General features: G+C 27.3%; 1 protein-coding gene across 1 annotated transcript in view; it reads right to left on the reverse strand.

Moving 5' to 3' along the window:
- LOC141538140 (uncharacterized) overlaps positions 1 to 8,954 on the reverse strand; it is a 33,063-nt gene extending 24,109 nt beyond the window's left edge. The window contains exons 1-2 of the mRNA XM_074259486.1: positions 8,691 to 8,954; positions 2,213 to 2,517 (exon numbers count right to left, since the gene is read on the reverse strand). Of these exons, the coding sequence (XP_074115587.1) occupies positions 2,213 to 2,504 (292 nt within the window). The 5' untranslated portion in view covers positions 2,505 to 2,517; positions 8,691 to 8,954. The remainder of the gene's footprint in view (positions 1 to 2,212; positions 2,518 to 8,690) is intronic.
- Positions 8,955 to 19,230: the final 10,276 nt, after the last annotated feature.

Raw genomic sequence — 19,230 nt, forward strand, 5'->3', positions numbered from 1 at the left:
ATGCGCGCAAATTTGAATTCTAGTTGGTTAAAATTAAAATGCGCTATTCAAATTTCTAGTCTTGTTAATTTTTCATGTTTATTCTTTTTAACCGGTATACTACAGTGAAAATTAATGATAATACTTTTTTATAGTTTTTTTTATATTGTTTTTGTGAACAATTATTTAAAGAATTATTAATAAATCAAAAATTGCAGAATGTCATTTTTGCGATAACTTTAAAATAAAATATTTTTCCAATATTTTATAAAATATGTTTAGGTGGTACGAAAAAAAATCTTTATAGATTTCCAGGTATTGGATAGCAAAAAATGCCTTTCGTTTTGTTGGGGCTACATGTATGTGTATTTGAAGCGCGTTTCGTCACGCTTGATAGATTTTCCTTTGCTATATAGTCTACACACGCGTGTAACTACCGTACACACAGGAAATGTCGCCCTTTTCCTTTATGTCTAACCTCAATGTGTGGATGTGGATATGGATATATGTATATCTATATTTGTCGTCTTTGGTGAGACTAACGAGACGGAATAAGGGAGCCACTGTGAGCTTCTGAGTACGTTATTGTAAATGTGTATTATACCTTGATAGAGGATCTCGCTAAAAGCCGCTTCTTTATACTTAAAATTTTTTATTTCACTTTTTTATCGTTTGCTGCAACTCTACCGAATAATTTCCCGCGCAATGCCGCTAAAATAGGATGGGATTTTAGAGGAATTTGTGAAAAGGTTTTGTGATACTGAGACGCATCAAACGCTGGATCCTCGATTTGCTATAATGGAATTTGTCGCGAGCGATTTAACGGATTGTTATGATCGTTGTGAGATGAGGATTTATTAATTGTTTGGGATAAGCTTGATTTTAAATCAGATTCTTTTTTTTTTATAGAGAATTTTGAGAGTAATTAGTTTTGAGGGTTGACAATTATAAAAATGAAATAGTAGACGATGAAATTGATTTTTTGTAATTGTTTTTTTTTTTTTTTTTTTTTTTAATTTAAAAGACGAAATTAGCAAAAGATTTTTTCAATATAACAAATTAGTTTGTAAAGTTTTTTTTTATGTAAAAATATTAAAAAATCAATTAATAAGCATTGAAAAATTAAATTCAAACAATTAATTGAGAAAATTATGTAAAATTTTTAGTTTAAATCAATTTGATGTATAATTATTCTATAAAAAATATAGCTAAGTAACAACTAAGTTCTTTTTTGATAAATCCACTCTTATAATTTAGATGAAAAATATGAAAATATATCATGTAAGCAAATTATTCGTAACGTGATTGGTCAAATATATCATAAGCATGAAAATATATGCAAATCCTAAATGCAGGCGCTTGCGCGCGCAAATTTAAATTCTAGTTACTAAAAATTTGAATACTGTGCTACGTGCGCGCCTTAATTTTAACCAATAAGGAATTGTGGCCCGTTTTTTGCGAGTTTTGACCTAATGATTCACTTCAAGACTTTCATATGTATTTTAATTTAGAGAGTTAAAGATATTCATTTTAGTAATAAAACGTAATACTTGATCTAAGAAAAATCTCTTCAAAATTTCATTCTTGCTTCGATATTATTCAATTTAAATTAATTCAATTAAATTCACTTGCGACATAATATGAAATAAAACGAATACATAAAAAAAAATTTCCTTATTTTATGAAATTCATTATGGATAAAATATTAAAGATACAAAAAAAAATTATTGGAAATTTTTTTTGAAGGAAATTAAATTTTCTATGAAAAAAGTTCTTGGAACATTTCTCTTATCTTTCATAGTTAACACACAATTTTGTTTAAAAATTTCTTTTTTTCATTAGAGAAATATTAAAAATTTTTTTAGAATTTTATAGCAATTAAATTATTAAAAGAAAAATTTAATTAAAAAGTTTCACATGTGAAAATTAATAAAAATTACAAGTGAAAATTTTTAGAAGCATTTTTTTATAGTAATTAAGTTGTTAAAAAAATTTTTTAAATTGACAGCTGACCGCTAACTTCAGTATCATAAAAAATTCGAATTTATAAAATTGAATATTCACATGGATGTTTTTTTTTTAATTAAACTTATATGAATAATTATAGACATTAATAATTTCTATGAATTTTAATTTAAAAATGAAAAAAAAAATTTTAATAAAATTTAGCTACTTTACTAGTTAAAAAATTGTATTAAAAAAACGAAAAAAAAATTTTTCTCAAAAAACTTACCTAATCGTTTCGAAATCTCACTATTGTGCATTTTAGGATTATCTTGAGCGATTTTCCGTCTTTGCATCCTCGACCACACCATAAACGCATTCATAGGCCTCTTGATATGCTCCGATTGCGGTTTCTTATTAGTAGCCCCCACGGCTGCAGATGCTGCGGCGTTCAGGGAGTTAGCAAGTGAAACACCCATTTGCTCGACACCGACACCAACACCGGCTGGTGCGGACCCTGAGCCCGATAAACACTGCATGCTGTGCAGTGAATCTGAGAAGGCAGCATTGCCGTTACACATGTTTCCGCCGGCTCTGCAATAACAAAAAACATTAATATCAAAACTAAAAATTATTAGTTATTAATTTAAACTTTAAGCTGTAAATTATACAGAAATTTTACTTGGACCAAGAAAATTTTTGTTTTAGTGATTAAAAAAGTTTATTGTTAATATTTAAGAATTTTTTGGATTTAAGGTTTTTTATATCTATTAAAAAAATTAGTTTTTTAATGGAAAATAAATTTGAATAAATATGATTCAAAATGTATAAGTTAAGTTACTGTTGAATAATTTTTTGCAATTTTTAAACAAGACTTACATTTAAATTTGAAATGCGCGGCTTTTTACAATTTGAAAAAATTTCTAACAAGACAGATTTAAATTTTTGGTGGGAAAATTTTGAACAAGACAGATTTAAATTTTTAGCGGGAAAATTTTGAACAAGACAGATTTAAATTTTTAGTGGGAAAATTTTGAATAAGACTTCCTTCTAAAATTTTTACTGGGCAAATTTCCACAGTGTAAATTATTTCTAAAATTATTTTTATAGTTATTGAACCTTTTTGTATTAATAAAATATTTTCTACTTTTTTCAACGATGCACAGAAAAAAAAAATTTCTTGAACCAAGAAAATTGTAAGGAAGACCGAAGTTATTTTGGAGCAAGAAGAAATTTTCTTGGCTTAAAAAAATTTAACTTTATTAAAAAATTACTAAAAAATATAATGTATCTTTTTTATTTTTAAATTTTAGGAAATTAATTCAAATAAAATTTGTTAAATTCTTTTCTTGGTTTAAGAATTTTTCTCTTATCTAGGAATCAAATTAATATTTTTGTGATTTGTAAAAAAAGAATTTTTCTTTCTTCCTTAAGAAATCAAAAGTACAAAAAATTATTTTTCAAATGTCGACATAAGTAAGTTTAAAAATAAAATATTTATCAATACTTTTGAATCAAAAAAATAATTTCCCGCTTAAAAAAGTTTACACAGAAAAAAACAAACTTCTTGCGCCAAGAAGAAATTTTCATGGCTCAAGAAACTTTGACTTCATTCAAGAAATGTTCAACCTTCCTTAATATTTTCTCGAGCCAAAAAAATTTACACTCCAGTCAAGAATTTTTTTTTTCAGTGTATGCACAGAAAGAAAGAAAGTCTCAAGTCAAACGTAAATTTTTTAAATCAAAAAAATCTTAAGGAAGATTGAAAATTTTTTGAATGCAGTTTTTTTTAAGCCAAGAAAATTTCTTCTTGCTCCAAAATAACTTCGGTCTTCCTTACAATTTTCTTGATTCAAGAAATTTTTCTTTTCTGTGTGGTAACTTTTATTAAAATAACCAAGACAGCCTTTTTTCTGCAAATTATAAGTTAGCAAAATAACCCCGAGGACACTTTGAGGGTACAATAACACCCTAAGCTTGAAGTATCCATTAATTAAAAAATGAAAATAAAATAAAAAATAGTAGATGCGGTAGAGATTGGAATTGAAAGCCTCAGTGGAATTATTTTATTTCTTTCCGGTCCTATTTATATCCAAGGGTTAGAAAATAAAAAGATCTCTATAGATGACGAGCTATCGGTGTGTCGAGTGTCATTCACTGAAGTATTATTATTGTTGTTGTCATTATATCAGAGCAGGGATTAATAGATATGTACGGAGGTCATGAACAGTACAGGGGTGACGAAAAAAGTCGACCGGGGGCGGCAATGGGGCACCGATAGCGTTGGGAGTTTAACGGTATGGTGGCGATTGTCAACTGGGGTCACGGATAAAGGGAATAAGACACTACCCTACCCTGCATATTCATGTGTTAGTGTATGCTCTACATAGAACATCCAACATTTAATATGGGGGAGTAAGAGTTTAACAATATGGAATAAGTGAAAGAGAGATTATTTGGTACTATACAACACGAAAGATGCTGGAAGTAATGGTAATGCTTGTTGACAACTGGGGAGGGAATTAGGAAACGCTAATTGAATGTTTAGTTCGGTTCTATGACCTCTGGGGTAGTTTTTTGTTTTCCTAAAGGAGGGAACCAACACCACACCGATAGATGAGAGAGCACGGTGCGATTTATTACCCAGACCTGGATTTTAACCCCCTGGTGTTTTCTGTCCTAATGTTTTGTTGTTTTTACACAAGGATTTCTTCAGCAAGCTTCATCTCTCTTTTTCGAGCTGGCTAGTTTTCGTTCGGGTTTTACTGATTCTTTATAATTTGTGACTTTTGTTTTCGGATTTTTTATTTTAGGCGTGCTTTTTTGTTTTCCTTTTTTTTTTTTGGCGAACTTTTTAAAATTGAAGCGATTTTATTGAGTATATATTTTGGCAAAAAAAAAAAAGAAACGGATAAGTTGAATTTTTTAATCAAAAATTTTTTGCTTTCATTTTGGTACTTTTCGTATAAATTATTTTTTTATTTATTGAAATTCAGATGCCACAATTGGAATTAATAAATTTTATGCTTGCTTCTTTGTCGCATCATGAATAATTAAAAAAATTTTGTCGCACTGGTACAATAAGAGGAAATTTTGACAGAAAAAGGATTGAGTTGAACCAAGAATTCTTTTGTCTTCATTTGGGTATTTTTTGTTCTAAATTCTCAATTAAATATTATGATATTAAAGTTAGCTGTAACTTGACTAATTTTTGATTTTATTTAACAATTAAATTATTTTTAAAAAATTGCATTTTTAATTTTTTTAAATTTCTAAATGTCAATTTTTTTTTTCATTTATTTTTGCCATAATTTATTTGTTAAAAAATTCTAAAAGTTAATAAATAGCTGCTAAATTAGTTCTCATTTAAATATTTGAAAAAAAAAATACCCGGGTAATTTGAATTTTAAAAAATCGTATAAGAAATAAAAAATTTAAGTTAAACAATATTTGTTTATTTTAATTGATAATATAATTATTTAAACTTGATTAAAATAATTGATTTGAGAAAATTTTGATTCCTAACTGAAGCTGCAGAAAATTTTATTGATAAGAAAAGATTTCAAGAGTTAAGAAGTCCGTTTTTAGTATGTTAATTCCTCGTGAATTTTTAAAGACAAATAAAAATTGTTAGAAAAGCATTTTGTATCTTGAATAAGCAAAAATTTTTTGTAAATCGATTTACGATTAAAAAGGATTTAATTAGGATTCCTTTTGACAGAATTTACAGCAGAAAAAAAGTTAACCCAAAATTTTAATAAGATAATTTTTTAAGCTTCGGTAAAAAAATGTCAACTGTTCTATTTTAATAAAAAAAAAAAAAAAGTTTTTCTGAACTAAGTTATTAGTTATTTTCGAACCAAGAGAAAGATAATGATTACTAATAAATAATTAGATTGAAACTAAAAAATAATTCAGTTTTTGCAATAATAAATCAGTTGCACATGTGTACTAAAATTTTATTTATTTTATTTATTTATTTATTTATTTATTATATGCCAAGGTCAGAGCCGAATGGCAAAAATACAAAACAATGGAAATATATTTAAATGCATACATAATTAATATTAATTTACTTCGTAAGTAATTAAGAACATAACAATTTAAAAATTTATAAATTTACAAATTTACAAATCAACTCTTAACAATGTTTACAAGATTACGTTTATGACGTAATTGAATATAAAATTAGTAATTATACTGAAATTAATGAAAATTTGAGAGAAATTTTTATTAAAAACGATCAAAAAATATAAATTTTAATTTATTTTAATGCATTTTTTAGCACTAATTTATTGATTAATAAAATTATATAAATTGTTACATTTTAACTTTTAAATTTTGGACGATATTGAAGTACTTCTTATCTTTTTATAAAAAGTCAAAATTTTAACTAATAATAAAATGTTTAGTAGAAAAAAATTTTCTGTAGAATGTAAACAAAGTTTTTTTTTTTTTTAATTTTCTGAACATTTATAATTCAAAAGGTTTTTTCGATTTTAAATATTTGATTGTAGATAAAAGATTACTATAAAGATTAAATCGAGTATAAATATATAAGTGGGAAAATTTATAAAAACTTGTCAATAATTACAATAATAATAAGAATTAATTTTTGGAATTATGCGGGTTTTTTTTATCAAATTACTGATAATTTCTATAATTAATGTTATTTCCAATTACAATTAATATTTTTGTTTGAATAGAAGATAATTTTAATCATAATTACACATTAAAATTATATATAAATAATTAATTTTTTTCCTTTTTTAAAAAATTGCAGTTTTTCAATTTTTTACCATGCAAATATTCACTTCTCATCATTTTTTTTTGTTTTAACTTAAATGTTAAACAAATCAAAACATTGTTGAGCAGCTGCATAGTTAAATTTTCATCGAACTCCTGCTTGTTATAGAATAAATTCTATTTATAATTTCAAAGTCATGATGTCTCAAAGAAATTCTCAGAAAATACCTCACAGAGAAATGTCCCAATTCTTTATTTAATTATAATTCTATTCAATAAAATAAAACGGATTTCACAACAAAAACTTAGAATTTTCTTATACAAAAAAACAGCAGTCACTCGACACTTGTTTTTCTTTTTTTTTTTTTTTTTATTGTTAAATAAAACATTTAAAATCTTTATAGGAGTTATTAGAAATAATTTCCATAAGTAATAAATTAAATCCATGGAATTAATTCTATGGAACTTGTGATATAAAAATAAATTTTTTTACTAAAAAACAATTTCAGTAAAAAAATAAATTATTTGTTTTTTAAAATAAAATTGATTATCATAATCAATAATCGAAATTTAAAATTTAACAAAATTTCATTTATTTCAATTTATTCAATTTTTAATTTTTACCAAATGTTTAAATTTACATTTACAAAAATTTATCTTCTATTTTAAAATTTTAGTGAAATAATTATGTTTTATTTTTTTTATTTATTAAATAAATAATAAAATAAAAATACAATAAAATCAATAAATAAATAAAATAATTATAGATAAGAAAAAATCTTTAATGATGCAGTAAACACTGTAAGGTTTAACATGTAATCTTTTGTTTCAACAACTTAAGAATTTTAGATAGTTAATACAACAGGTGGAAGATTTTTTTTTCTACACTAACAAAATTTTTTAGTAAAATCATAAATGACTTTTTTTGCCCTCCGGGCGGAAAGTGGCAACTTTCGTCCCGCTACGCTAAACAAAGTTGCCGCTTTCCGCCTTCGTCGGACAAAAAAATAGTATACAGCCCTTGGAAAGTAAAAAAGAAAACCTCAGATCACATGTTTGTCGACCTCGGCTTCGCCTCGGCCAACAATTACATGTGATCTGAGGCTTTTCTTATTTTCCTTCCCAAGGGGTGTAATATACTATAATACTGACAATTTCATGACACTGAAAATTTTTGATTTTCTTTTATTAATTAAATTACAACTAAAAAGGAATTTCTAAAAAATTATACTTATAGCTTTTCTTGTTTTTTACAGATGAAAATTTTTTTTAATTATTTAATTGAAAATTTTCCAGTAAAAAATTTCTAAAAATTTTGAAATGTCGGCTAACTTAATTTTCATACAATTTCTTTGATTAAATAAAAAATCAATACCTAAAATATTTTTAAAAACAATTTTTCTTATAATTTTGTTTTTAAATAATTTTTTATTAGCTGTCAGATGCCTGTTATCAAATTTATTCTGTATTTCTTTTTAATTTTAATAAAGCTATTTTAATCACACAACAATAAAATTGATAATTAGTTTATAAAATAAATAAAACATTCTCAAAATTAAGAAAAAAAAAAATTCTAAAATATTTTAGATACAATTATTCAAGATTTTACTACGTGGAATTTTTTTCAAAATTTTATTGACAACAAAACCAATTTATTTTTTCCAAAAATTCCTAAAATTCAAGCCAGCTATTAATTTCAATAAATTATGATGGCTATTACAAAAATTTAAATATGAAAGTTTGACAAGACTCGTCACATAAAAGTCAACAATAAAGAATACTAAACCCATGAAAAAATGTCCAAATACTTGATCATAAAACTAACAAATAAATTTCTCTAAATAAGAAAACTCTAACGGCTTTTTAAACGACCAAATTCTAAAAATTAATCAAGCGAAATTCGATCCAAAAAATAACTCGCTCGCTCGAGTTCGTAGAATTTATTCACTCGTCGTTTCTTCGTACGCAAAACAAGACTGAACATAAAAAAAAAAAAAAACAAACAGAAAAAATAAAATTACCTTATAAAGTTGCCGGCGGCACGTTGATAATCCAGCTCAATGATTTAGCCGTATTGATACCACGTGGGATAAATTAATCAATATAGAATTGAGTTAGAAGAAAATATAAATAATTAAATAAATTAGAAGCACGTAATCACTCGCACTACACAGGAACCACTTCACTAAACAAAATAAAATTTCCACGTGGAACGGTGAGATAAAACGATATAACAACCGACGTAGTGACCGCGTGCGAGTTATTATAGAGCTAAACCCTCAATAACCGACGAGTAACTCGAATACTCGAATTACCTAGTTCTACCTACGTCTCACTCTACCTTCTACCTACTGCCCCTTCCCTAAACTTGTTCCCTCACCAGAGAAATTTCTCCAGTCAAGTTTCCCGTAACTACCGATCTCTCGTCCAATGGAAGAATATAGGAGGCGTGGCTATGTTTTGGATGTTTGTTTCCTCGGAAGACTACTATTGGCTGGTGAGGATAAACGAGGCAAGCCCGCGGTTGCGAATTCTGTGGAAAATAAAGTATTAAGTGTAACAGTTGAATACAACGTGTTCGTGTTGTATTTTGTGCTATACTGAGAAAAGAGAAGAAAGAAGAAAGAAGATATTCCAGGTACTAGGTACTGAGGGTTAAAGTTGGGGGTACTGCTATGCGGAATCTTCATCATTTTGTGGTACTTGTTGTATGCGCACAGGGTAAATCTGACTCTTGTGTAAGTACTTCTTATTTTCAACGTTCCCGCGTTTTGTTAAAAGACTCAACGACAACTATACTCCGCTACGCTACTATGTTGTATTATATAAATACATCCTACGTAGTTTATTAACAAACAACCCACCGAGAGTTACAATGACGAAATACCTGCACCTCAAAGCTCACTACGATTGGCTAAACATTTCTGCTGGAACATAGTAAGTATATGACAATAGAAATGTAAGTATCAGTGTGGTCAATAGTATCTCAAATCCTGATGTTCATTGTTTCAGGTACATGCTGGGATTATTTATTCATTGTTATTATGGATGATGATGGGGAAGAGGTGCTTTGTTGGGAAATTAATTCACTTGGGCTGTTACGTTTTAATTGGCTTAGTCGATAGTAAGGTGATGGTGTTGGTTAAATGTAATTAGTGAACTATTGATGTTTTTGCGTTTGATGTTTTGCTGTTTTGTTTCGATATATGCAAGATTGGATATGAAAATGGTATTAATTTGGTTTGGAGAATTTTTGTTAATTGGATTCGTAATTTAATTGAAGTTTTTTTTTGCAGCTTTGGAGAACAGGAAAAAAATGTTGGTAAATTGGTTTAGGTTTCAGGAAAAATTTGATTGATTAATGAAAAATTTTGAACCAAGAAAAATTTGATAATTTTGAAGAAAGCTCTATGGCCCCTCTTGAAAATTAAGTAAATTTTTTTTATTTTCTTTTTCCCTCAAATTATGACCTCTATGATGTTTTTATGATATTTTGGGTCAATATAGGATAAGTTGGGCATAATTGACCACTCAAAAAAAAAATTATTTTTTTTTTTTTCGAATTGTGATGAATTAAAAGAATTTATTCCTTTAGGCTTTTTCAGGTCAATTTTATTTATCTTGAGTAAAATGAATTAGGAAAAAATTTAATTGAACTGGAAAATTTAACAAAAAATTGAATTTTATGGATTGAAAAAAAAGTTTTCTGCTCAGCACCATCTAGATCTAGTAGCTACTATGTAGTAACGAGTGTCTCGTTGCGGGTATAATTCGTACAACTACGAGTAGCAGTCTGGATAGCGACTGTCACGATCCATTCAAGTGCTATTCATGATACTATTGCTACCGTTAGTATTATATACAGTTTTCTTCTCACTATTCTGTAGATAGCAACGTGTGGATCGTGAGAGTAGCAATGTCGTATCGTGCAGAGCAGAAAAATTATTTTTTCAGTGCAGGATCCATGGTAAAAAATTGAATTCAAAATTATGGGTGAAATATTGAATTTACCAAAAATGAAAAAATATTATTAATTATTATCTATTAAAAAATAATTAATTTAATAACGAGTTTCAACAAATCTAAATATCTTAATCTTAAAAATAATCAATTAAAAAGAAATCGAAAAAAATTTTAATCTAAATAAACATTTGAAACGTCTTTTAACAATTATTTACTTATAATTATCATGATTTATTGGTTTTTCTTTATCAAAGAGTAAACATTTTAAAGGGTTGTGCTATATACAAGGTTTAAATTAAAATTCTGTTTGCATTGGCACTTGAATGTAAATACAATTAAAATTTTGTGGTTAGTTTGTCAGCACTTATCCTCCGTATTTCATTTCGCTTCAATGTATACCTTTATGAACTCATCTGAAATCAATTTACCGAACACTATAAACTTAAAATTGTACATCAATTTACCGATGATCCTGGCGCAGCAACTACTCATGGACAATTTATAAGAAATCCATCAGCCATTGTTATTGTAAACAGTTAAAAATAACATACAAAGCCTCGGATAAAGGGTTATAGATAATTGACGATTTAGTATCCGGTGTAAAAAATAAATAGCATTTTTCAGTACATAAGATTGATTCTTTTATGGTATTTTTTTTTACAATATATATGGTGTATTATAAAATGTAACGGATGAATGAACTTGTGTAGCTGGTTATTGTCATGGACACACGTTTGTTGTATAGTGCACAGTAAAATAGAATAGGCAGTAGGTAACGTATGAATATCTAATGCTCCCCTATTCACAATTAAATTTGGACAATATGTTTTGTTTCGGTGTATAGACCACCCTCTTTAGGTTTAACCGAATATACTTATGTGTATATATGTATATGTATATGTGCGCATAAAGACCAAGGGGATTTGTCGTTTATGTGTCGATACAGTGGTAGCCCTACATAGTCACTACCCTCTTATACTATTGGGGTTGAATACTCATCGTGAGTGTTAATCTCACGCTAACCCACAAATCCACACATCAAGTGCTAACTTAATATTCTTACCGATTACATTCTAAATAAACCATCATTATAATTGATTTTTTCTTTATACAATACTAGTTTTATTGGTATTGATTTCTTCTTTTTTTAGCACAAATTTCTTCTAAAACTTGCAGATGTTTTTTTGCACTGAAATAAAAAAAAAAAAAAAATTACGTAGGTAAAAAAAAATACCTTTTTTTTTCTTTTTTAATAAAATTATTTTAAAGAAAATTGGTTGTTTTGTTTTAAGAATTGAGAAGTTTCAAATTTGAGAAGACAAAGTTTCAAAAGAGTATCTTTTCATTTTTGATTAATCGAGACAAAAAACTGGTTATCTTCAATTATAAATATTTTTATTGAACTTTTTTAAGCTCAAAATTGCGCTTATTACGTTTTTGAACTCGAAGAGATCAAAAAAATAATTTTCATGTAGTTTTGAGTTCTCCCAGCTCTTTTCCTTCAAAAACTTGAATTTTAAAAATGTTTAAGATACATTGCTCATAAATTTAGTATTTTATATTTCGAAACATAAACTATTGAAAAAAACCAAAAAAATCGATTTTTTTAAATTTAACACCATTGGTGCTCCCAAATGTTTTTATCTTGTTATAATAGGTCTTTTAGTTTTGATTCACTTTTGAACACTGCTTAGTAAAAGTGTCGTAATAAATAAAGCATAAATTTTTTTGGTTATGGCCAACAATCAAAGCAAATTAATGTCCGTTAATAAAGTTTTATAAGAGTATGTAACCTTAATACCTGATGGGTATTCTGAAGCACTCGGCGTTGATTGTATCATCACAGGTATCAAAACTGTAGCTTTTCTCTTCGTTGTCTTCTATAACGGTCCAAAAACACATTATTAAAATTACGATATATTCATTTCATTTGATAATAATGTATAATATATTTTAATGTATATACCATGAAATTAATAGAATTCTATGACAATAAAAATTAAACCTCTATTTTTTCTTTTTCATTTTTTTTAAGGAAAAAAATTTTTTCATTCAAAAACACGAACTTTCAGATTTAAGGTAGTACTACCGATTTTAGAATTGACGTTCAGAATTTAATGAAACTTGGCATATCGATACTTTATAATATCATAATTAAGAAGTAAAATTTTTGGAAGTCTACGGGAAACTGAAAAAAAGACATTAATATTTATAAATTTTTGCCTTTACCATTGATCTTTATGAGAAATCACAGACTTTATTTTATTTCACAAAACTGGACATTCAGATTTCTATAATATTGGTATCAAGATAAAGGGAAAAATTTATTGAATATTGTGCGCAAATAAAACCATAAACTCAGAGCTTGTGATAAAAATAATTAACAAATGATTGAGAAAAAAGTACTAGTCAATTTAAATGTGGCAATGCTGCAGAAAAAGTTAGGACGCGCGCGAAATTCAAACATACACCAAATGCACATAAACTCATGTGGAATGAAACAAAATATATTTCTGTCTCTTTAGCTTTTACGCAGCATTGTCAGATAAAAATACTACTGAAGCTAAATTACACAAAGCACTAATTTGACAACTGTGTCTACTATCACAATTTGTCGCCCAATTTCTTGAGAAACTTGTCGTCAACTTGATGTGAAAAAGCTTCAGAAGCAGTTTTTGCTGACAACTTGGTGAACAAGTTGAAACTAATCGAGTGCATTTTCAAGACTTGCTGCAAACTTGGTGACAAGTTGCGGCAGTAAATTGCGGAAAAATTGCGACCAACTTAGCTATCAGGCGGAAATTGTGAAATATTTTAAGAAAAAAAATTAAAATCGAAAAAATTTTTTTTACTTCCCGCTAAGAAAATTGAGAAGTTATTAGTTTATCCCGATTTGCAAAAATCGAGTTTTTATCAGATCTCGACGTTGGAAAGTCACAGGAAGTTTCCCTGACTACCGAACTACCCTGACTACCGCATAAACTTGTGAAAAAATACTCAAATTCTCCTGAATTTATTAGGATTGTAAATTATTCAAACGGGTAAAAGAATAAAGTTACATTCCATTCAAGAATACTGTTTATAAATCATTCCATAAAACATGTTTTTAGCTACTGTGCAAATGAAAATCAATTCAAACAAATTTTGTTTTAAATCAATTGCCCCAAAATTTTTGAAAGCTCATGCGTTGCTCCCAAATGGACCGGACAACAATCTCATTTTTTTGTTTTTGCATGTATTTTTGAAAAAAAAATTCAATGCTTCTTTTAATTTTTGATCTAACTTTATTGGAAAAAAATCAAATCCTATCGATGATTGTCACTTTGTATTTTCTTTTCTCAGATTTTGAAGTTTTACAAATCTGCTGAAAATTTTTCAGAGTGGTATAACGAAAAACAAACATTTAAAAAAAATTTTTTTTTTCATTTCTAAAAAAAAAATAGGAAGAAAAAAAATACTACTCTGAAAATTTTAGGAAATTCGTAGAAAATACTGAAGTTATTCATAAAAAAATAATCAAAAATGTCAATCATCCTGAAATTTCCGTTTTTTTTTTTCAAAATTTTCAAAAAAAAAAACATTGAACATGAATCCAAATTATTATTTTCACATTTTTTCTAAAAATACAATTAAAAAAAAAAATTCAAAAAAAAACATCCTAATAAGTTAATTTTCAAAAAATTTATGGTTATTTATCAAAAAAAAAGCTGTCTTTTCCAAATAACTCGTAACTTTTTTTTGGTTGGGTAAGAGTTAGAGAAAGATACCAAAATTTCAGAAAAATCGAAAAGGGTCGGAGTCAAAAGTGGTCGATTTGGCATGGAATACCCGATGTATATCTACCCACAACTTTTTTAAAACATGAATAAAATATATCATAAATTGATATAAAAGGATGGAGTGCAAAAATAAGCAAAAGTAATCCGAATAATTTTGGAATAAAAATAAATTTTTTTTAAATATAATAACATTCTGTACGAGATCTATTAATCCGATTTTCAAGCGCATTTTTTCAGAGAGCCTTTCAGCCACATTTATATTATTTTAGACCTTATTAAGCTGATCATAAAAAAAAAGCTGCTATTATTAAAAGCTCAGGACATGTTACCACGTCAAAATAGTTGTCAAAGTACTAGGAAAACCTAAAAACAAAAGTATCCCAAATGAATTGGAGACCTTTTCTCCTACTTTGTTTTGTCACGACCTTTTCTTAAATACATTTAATACTACTGAGCCGAAGTTATCTATTGTTGAAAAGCTTGAGTCATAAAACATCCATTATAAATCTTTGCAAGTTTTCCTTCTTCCTATGCTTGACATTTGCAAACTTATACCAGTCCATAAAACAATGACCATTAGAGAAAAATGACCTTGAGAAAAGCTGGGTTCTACTATAAAATCTCGGGCTAAATTTAGAACCTTATTTATGATTGTAATTTACGACATCCTCAAAATTGTCAAGTCCAATACATATTGTATATACCTGAAACCAAATATCAACTTATTTATTATTTAAAAAGTGCTAAGCTATACACAACATTAAAATTAATGGTGCGTTCAGATAATTGACCATAAACATGGGTTATCTATGAAAATTTACCACGTGTTTTCTTTTTGTTTACCAATTTTGGATATGTCACATTTTAAGGAAATTCTGAATTTTTTTTTTTTAATATTCATGTTTGAAGAAATTTATTTGTTCCTCCTAAAAAAAGGAATTTAAATATATTACAAAATGAAACTAAGCATAAATTTGTATGAGTATGTCTATATTTTTAACATGATCATAGATATATTCAAATATATTTCGTTAGCCGTGATCTGAAATGGACGTCAATTTTGACTTTGATCGAATCAAAAGCATCTGACGTCATTTTTTTATTGTTCAGTTAATAAAAGTTAGGAGCTTTTATTTTATTCAGACAAAAATGTGCCTAAAAATTTGTAGGTAATTTTTTAGTTGGTTCTTAATAATTTGTTGAAAAAATGACTGTAGACTACATTTTTGAGTTGGAAAATTCACATAAAATGAACATTTGACGAGAAATTCACGAGCACGTTTTTTTAGCCTGATATTAAATATAGTAGTATTCAATTATCTTTGATCGTAAATTTTTGGGTATCCAAAAAAAATTATTTGATCAAAAATTATATTAGTAGATATATAATATATACATGGAAAGAAAATAGAAGGAGTTTTTACTATTTTACTATCGTAATTTTCATTAAATAAAATAGTAACGATAGACTATACTTCTCATTCAATAATTTTTACGATCTACATACTATTTTAAATTTTATTCAACAAACAAGACTAGCAAGAGACTTAATAAGTTAAATACTACAGATCAAATTATGCTGAGTAATATCTGGATTATACTCATTGCAATCGTTTATTTTCCCCAGTAAAATTTCAGATTATACCGAGTAAGATTTCACTGGATATAATCCGGGATCGTATCCTGTAGAATTTGGACTACACTCAGTAGAATCAGGATGATACAAGCTACTATCTGAAATTTTTTTTCATTACAGATGTCACTAAGTACACAGAAAGAAAAATTTTTTGACGAGAGAACAAAATTCTTGGCTCAAGAAAATTTTCAAAAAAATTTTGATCCAATTAAAACATGATTAGATTCAATCATTTTCCCGTTCTCCTTCACTAAAAAAATAACTAAACAAAATCTTTATCGATATAAGCAAAAAAAGATCTTTTAATCAAAAGAAAGTACCAACAAAAAATATCAAAACGAAAAAACCATTTAAATTGCTATAAAAATCGCAACATTGAAGGTTCACATATGCACCGAGGCCTCGAAACAAAACAAATTTTTTCTCGTATTACCCGCATTAAACCGTAAACTGGATATTATTTAATAAAAATGAAATAAAACTAAGGGAATGCAGCTTATTTTAAATTTCACACATTCTCATTATTTTATTTTAGCACCCCAGCCCTTGATGCCATTAAACCCCGCACGTATACGTGCATCCGACTAATTATATTTATTTTTATTTTATTAACTCAAAAGCTTTACATGTGCATTCATTACACAGCATACAGTTTCCCGTAGGAATTTTTTCACGCATTAAACTATAACTCAAATTGGCGGCAACCTTTTATCCGTCTAGTACAGTAATAAATACTCTTAGTTATAACGATTCCGATGATGGTGTTTTACACAAGTGTAGCACCTTTATATCATACTAGACGCGATTAACACGCATATGTAAACACACGACATAAAACGCCCATACATTTATATCATATATATGCGTATAAGTGTGTGTATATATATTGGGCTAGGGGAAGAGAACCCTTTTTTTTATTTTATAATCATTAGAAATGAACGATGCGGAAGTTTGTCAAGCTTATATACATGTAATCTCCAACAACGTCGATGATGAAAATAACGTGGCCTATAATATCGTCTAAATGCCAATTAGTTGGTTGAATCAAGCGCGAAAAGGAAAGGGATGGTTGAGGTAAGAGGTGTATATTATAGGGGATGGATGTATGAGTAAGTAAGATTTATGTATACACACACACATACATACATACATAAATATATATACGTATTTGATACAAGAAAAAAATTTGCGCTCTCACCTCTGATGCAATTACACAAGATTTATTTTTATACTTTTTTCATTATTATTATTTGTTATTATTGTTATAAAATACTCTGAATGAGCATAAGCTAAAATCCTGAGGGATATATTATACAGATGTGTATAAATTATTTAGTGAGTGTATTAAAATACAACTCAATGCATTTTGTTAATTAAAACAAACTTTAATGGTAATAACGAGGTATTAAAAAAGCAAATAAATGTGAATTTGTATAATTCGAATGGGATAATAAAATATTGTATAGGGGGTAGATTTGGTGATAAGTTTTGATATGAAGTATATACATTTATAATAACTTTGATATTTGTATATTTTTAATATATAAGCTTATTTTACGTAATTAACATTTTGCAGATCATTTTTTCGAGTTTTCGTTAATGCCAATTAAGGTAATTATTAATTAAATTTGTTGAGTAATTATTGAAATTTTATATTTTAGTTTAGTCAATTATGGTAGAAGTTTATTTTGAGCGTTCGAAAAAGTTTGTAGAAAGCTTATTAAAAATTTTGAATTTTTTTGTAATTGTGTGATAGAAAAGTCTGTTTGAAATAAGAAAAGTTAGATAGTTTAAAATTATACTTTACATATTCCAATTTATATAATATAATTTATATTTATCGTAAAATAACTTTTTGTTATACTCGCTTCAAAAGTTCAACTTTTGAGCCTTGGGTGGCGTCCGTAAAGAGACTCTACCATACCGTCTTTTTTTTACGGCCTAGGCCGTAAAGTTTTACCCCCTCCTTTTTTTTACAAACTTTTTGAGTACACACAGACGAAATTGAGAGAGATTGTAAAAAAAAAGTCACATTAGTGTACCGACCAATGATACGCCTCAGACATTAAAATTACGCCCGTTTCAAATCTTCCCGCCACTTTACGGCCTTGTAACATAAATATCTATTGTGATCTCATCCATTTTAATTTCTTACACATAATTTATTTGAACAAAATTTACAAAATTTATTTGAACCAAGAAAATTGTGAAGAAGATCGAACTTATTTTGGAGCTAGAAAAAATTTTTTACCTGGAATTTAATTTCCTTTAAAAATTACTAAAAATTGCAGTAATCATGGAACATTCCGTAATTCCCGATCTAAGTACAATCCTTTCGATTTTTATTCACAGATGTAATGTGAAAAAATACAGGAAAGTTGAAAAATTTTAAAGTGCACGCCCCATAACGCTCATTTAATTTCTAAGAAAAAAATTAGTCAGTCGTATCACGGACTTATTCGTATTAAATGGACAATTTAACAAATTGTGCTTTAATTATAAATCCAAATGGAAAATACATAAATGTAAGGTACACATTTATTAGATGTCAAATATCGTATGATACACTTTATTGAAAAATAAAAAAAAAAAAAATTTTTATTTCTCGTAAAAAGGCAGTAAAAATATTTCAGTTCTTAAAGATTGATGATTTTACTCTTAAAAACAATCTAAGCACTTTTTGTGGATAAAAAAGTAAAAATAAGAATGACTTTTTTTTTTATGCATGTAGACCTCGATCACAAACAGGAATGGAATTGTTGACGGGCATTAGCAGAGCGGTAATGTTATCATATATGTATATAATTTTTCCATTTTCAGCGGCTGACCATATTGTAACTGTGGAAGAGACTCGAGTACTTTTAAGTGACCAAGATTGATAGAATTTCAATGATTACGGTATTATACAGTATACACAATCTACGTTCATCGGATGTATACATAGGCTGATTGATTGAATAAGAATTATAACAATAGCATGGATCCACAATAGCACTCGAAACTAATAGAATTATTGAGTTTATCTCATCCACTTTCTTCGTATACAAAAATAATCCAATGCGCATGGATATTGTTGGTGAATAATGTCATCATAACAAATTTGTAAATAATTCATTATTAACAAAAAGATAGTATTAAGTGCATTTCAGCCCTGTAAATTAAAAAAATTGCAAACTTTTTTTC

Source organism: Cotesia typhae, unplaced genomic scaffold (assembly GCF_013202065.1).
Source record: "Cotesia typhae breed Kobodo isofemale line unplaced genomic scaffold, CoteBio_Ctyphae contig_20, whole genome shotgun sequence".
Classification (NCBI taxonomy): Eukaryota; Metazoa; Arthropoda; class Insecta; order Hymenoptera; family Braconidae; genus Cotesia; species Cotesia typhae.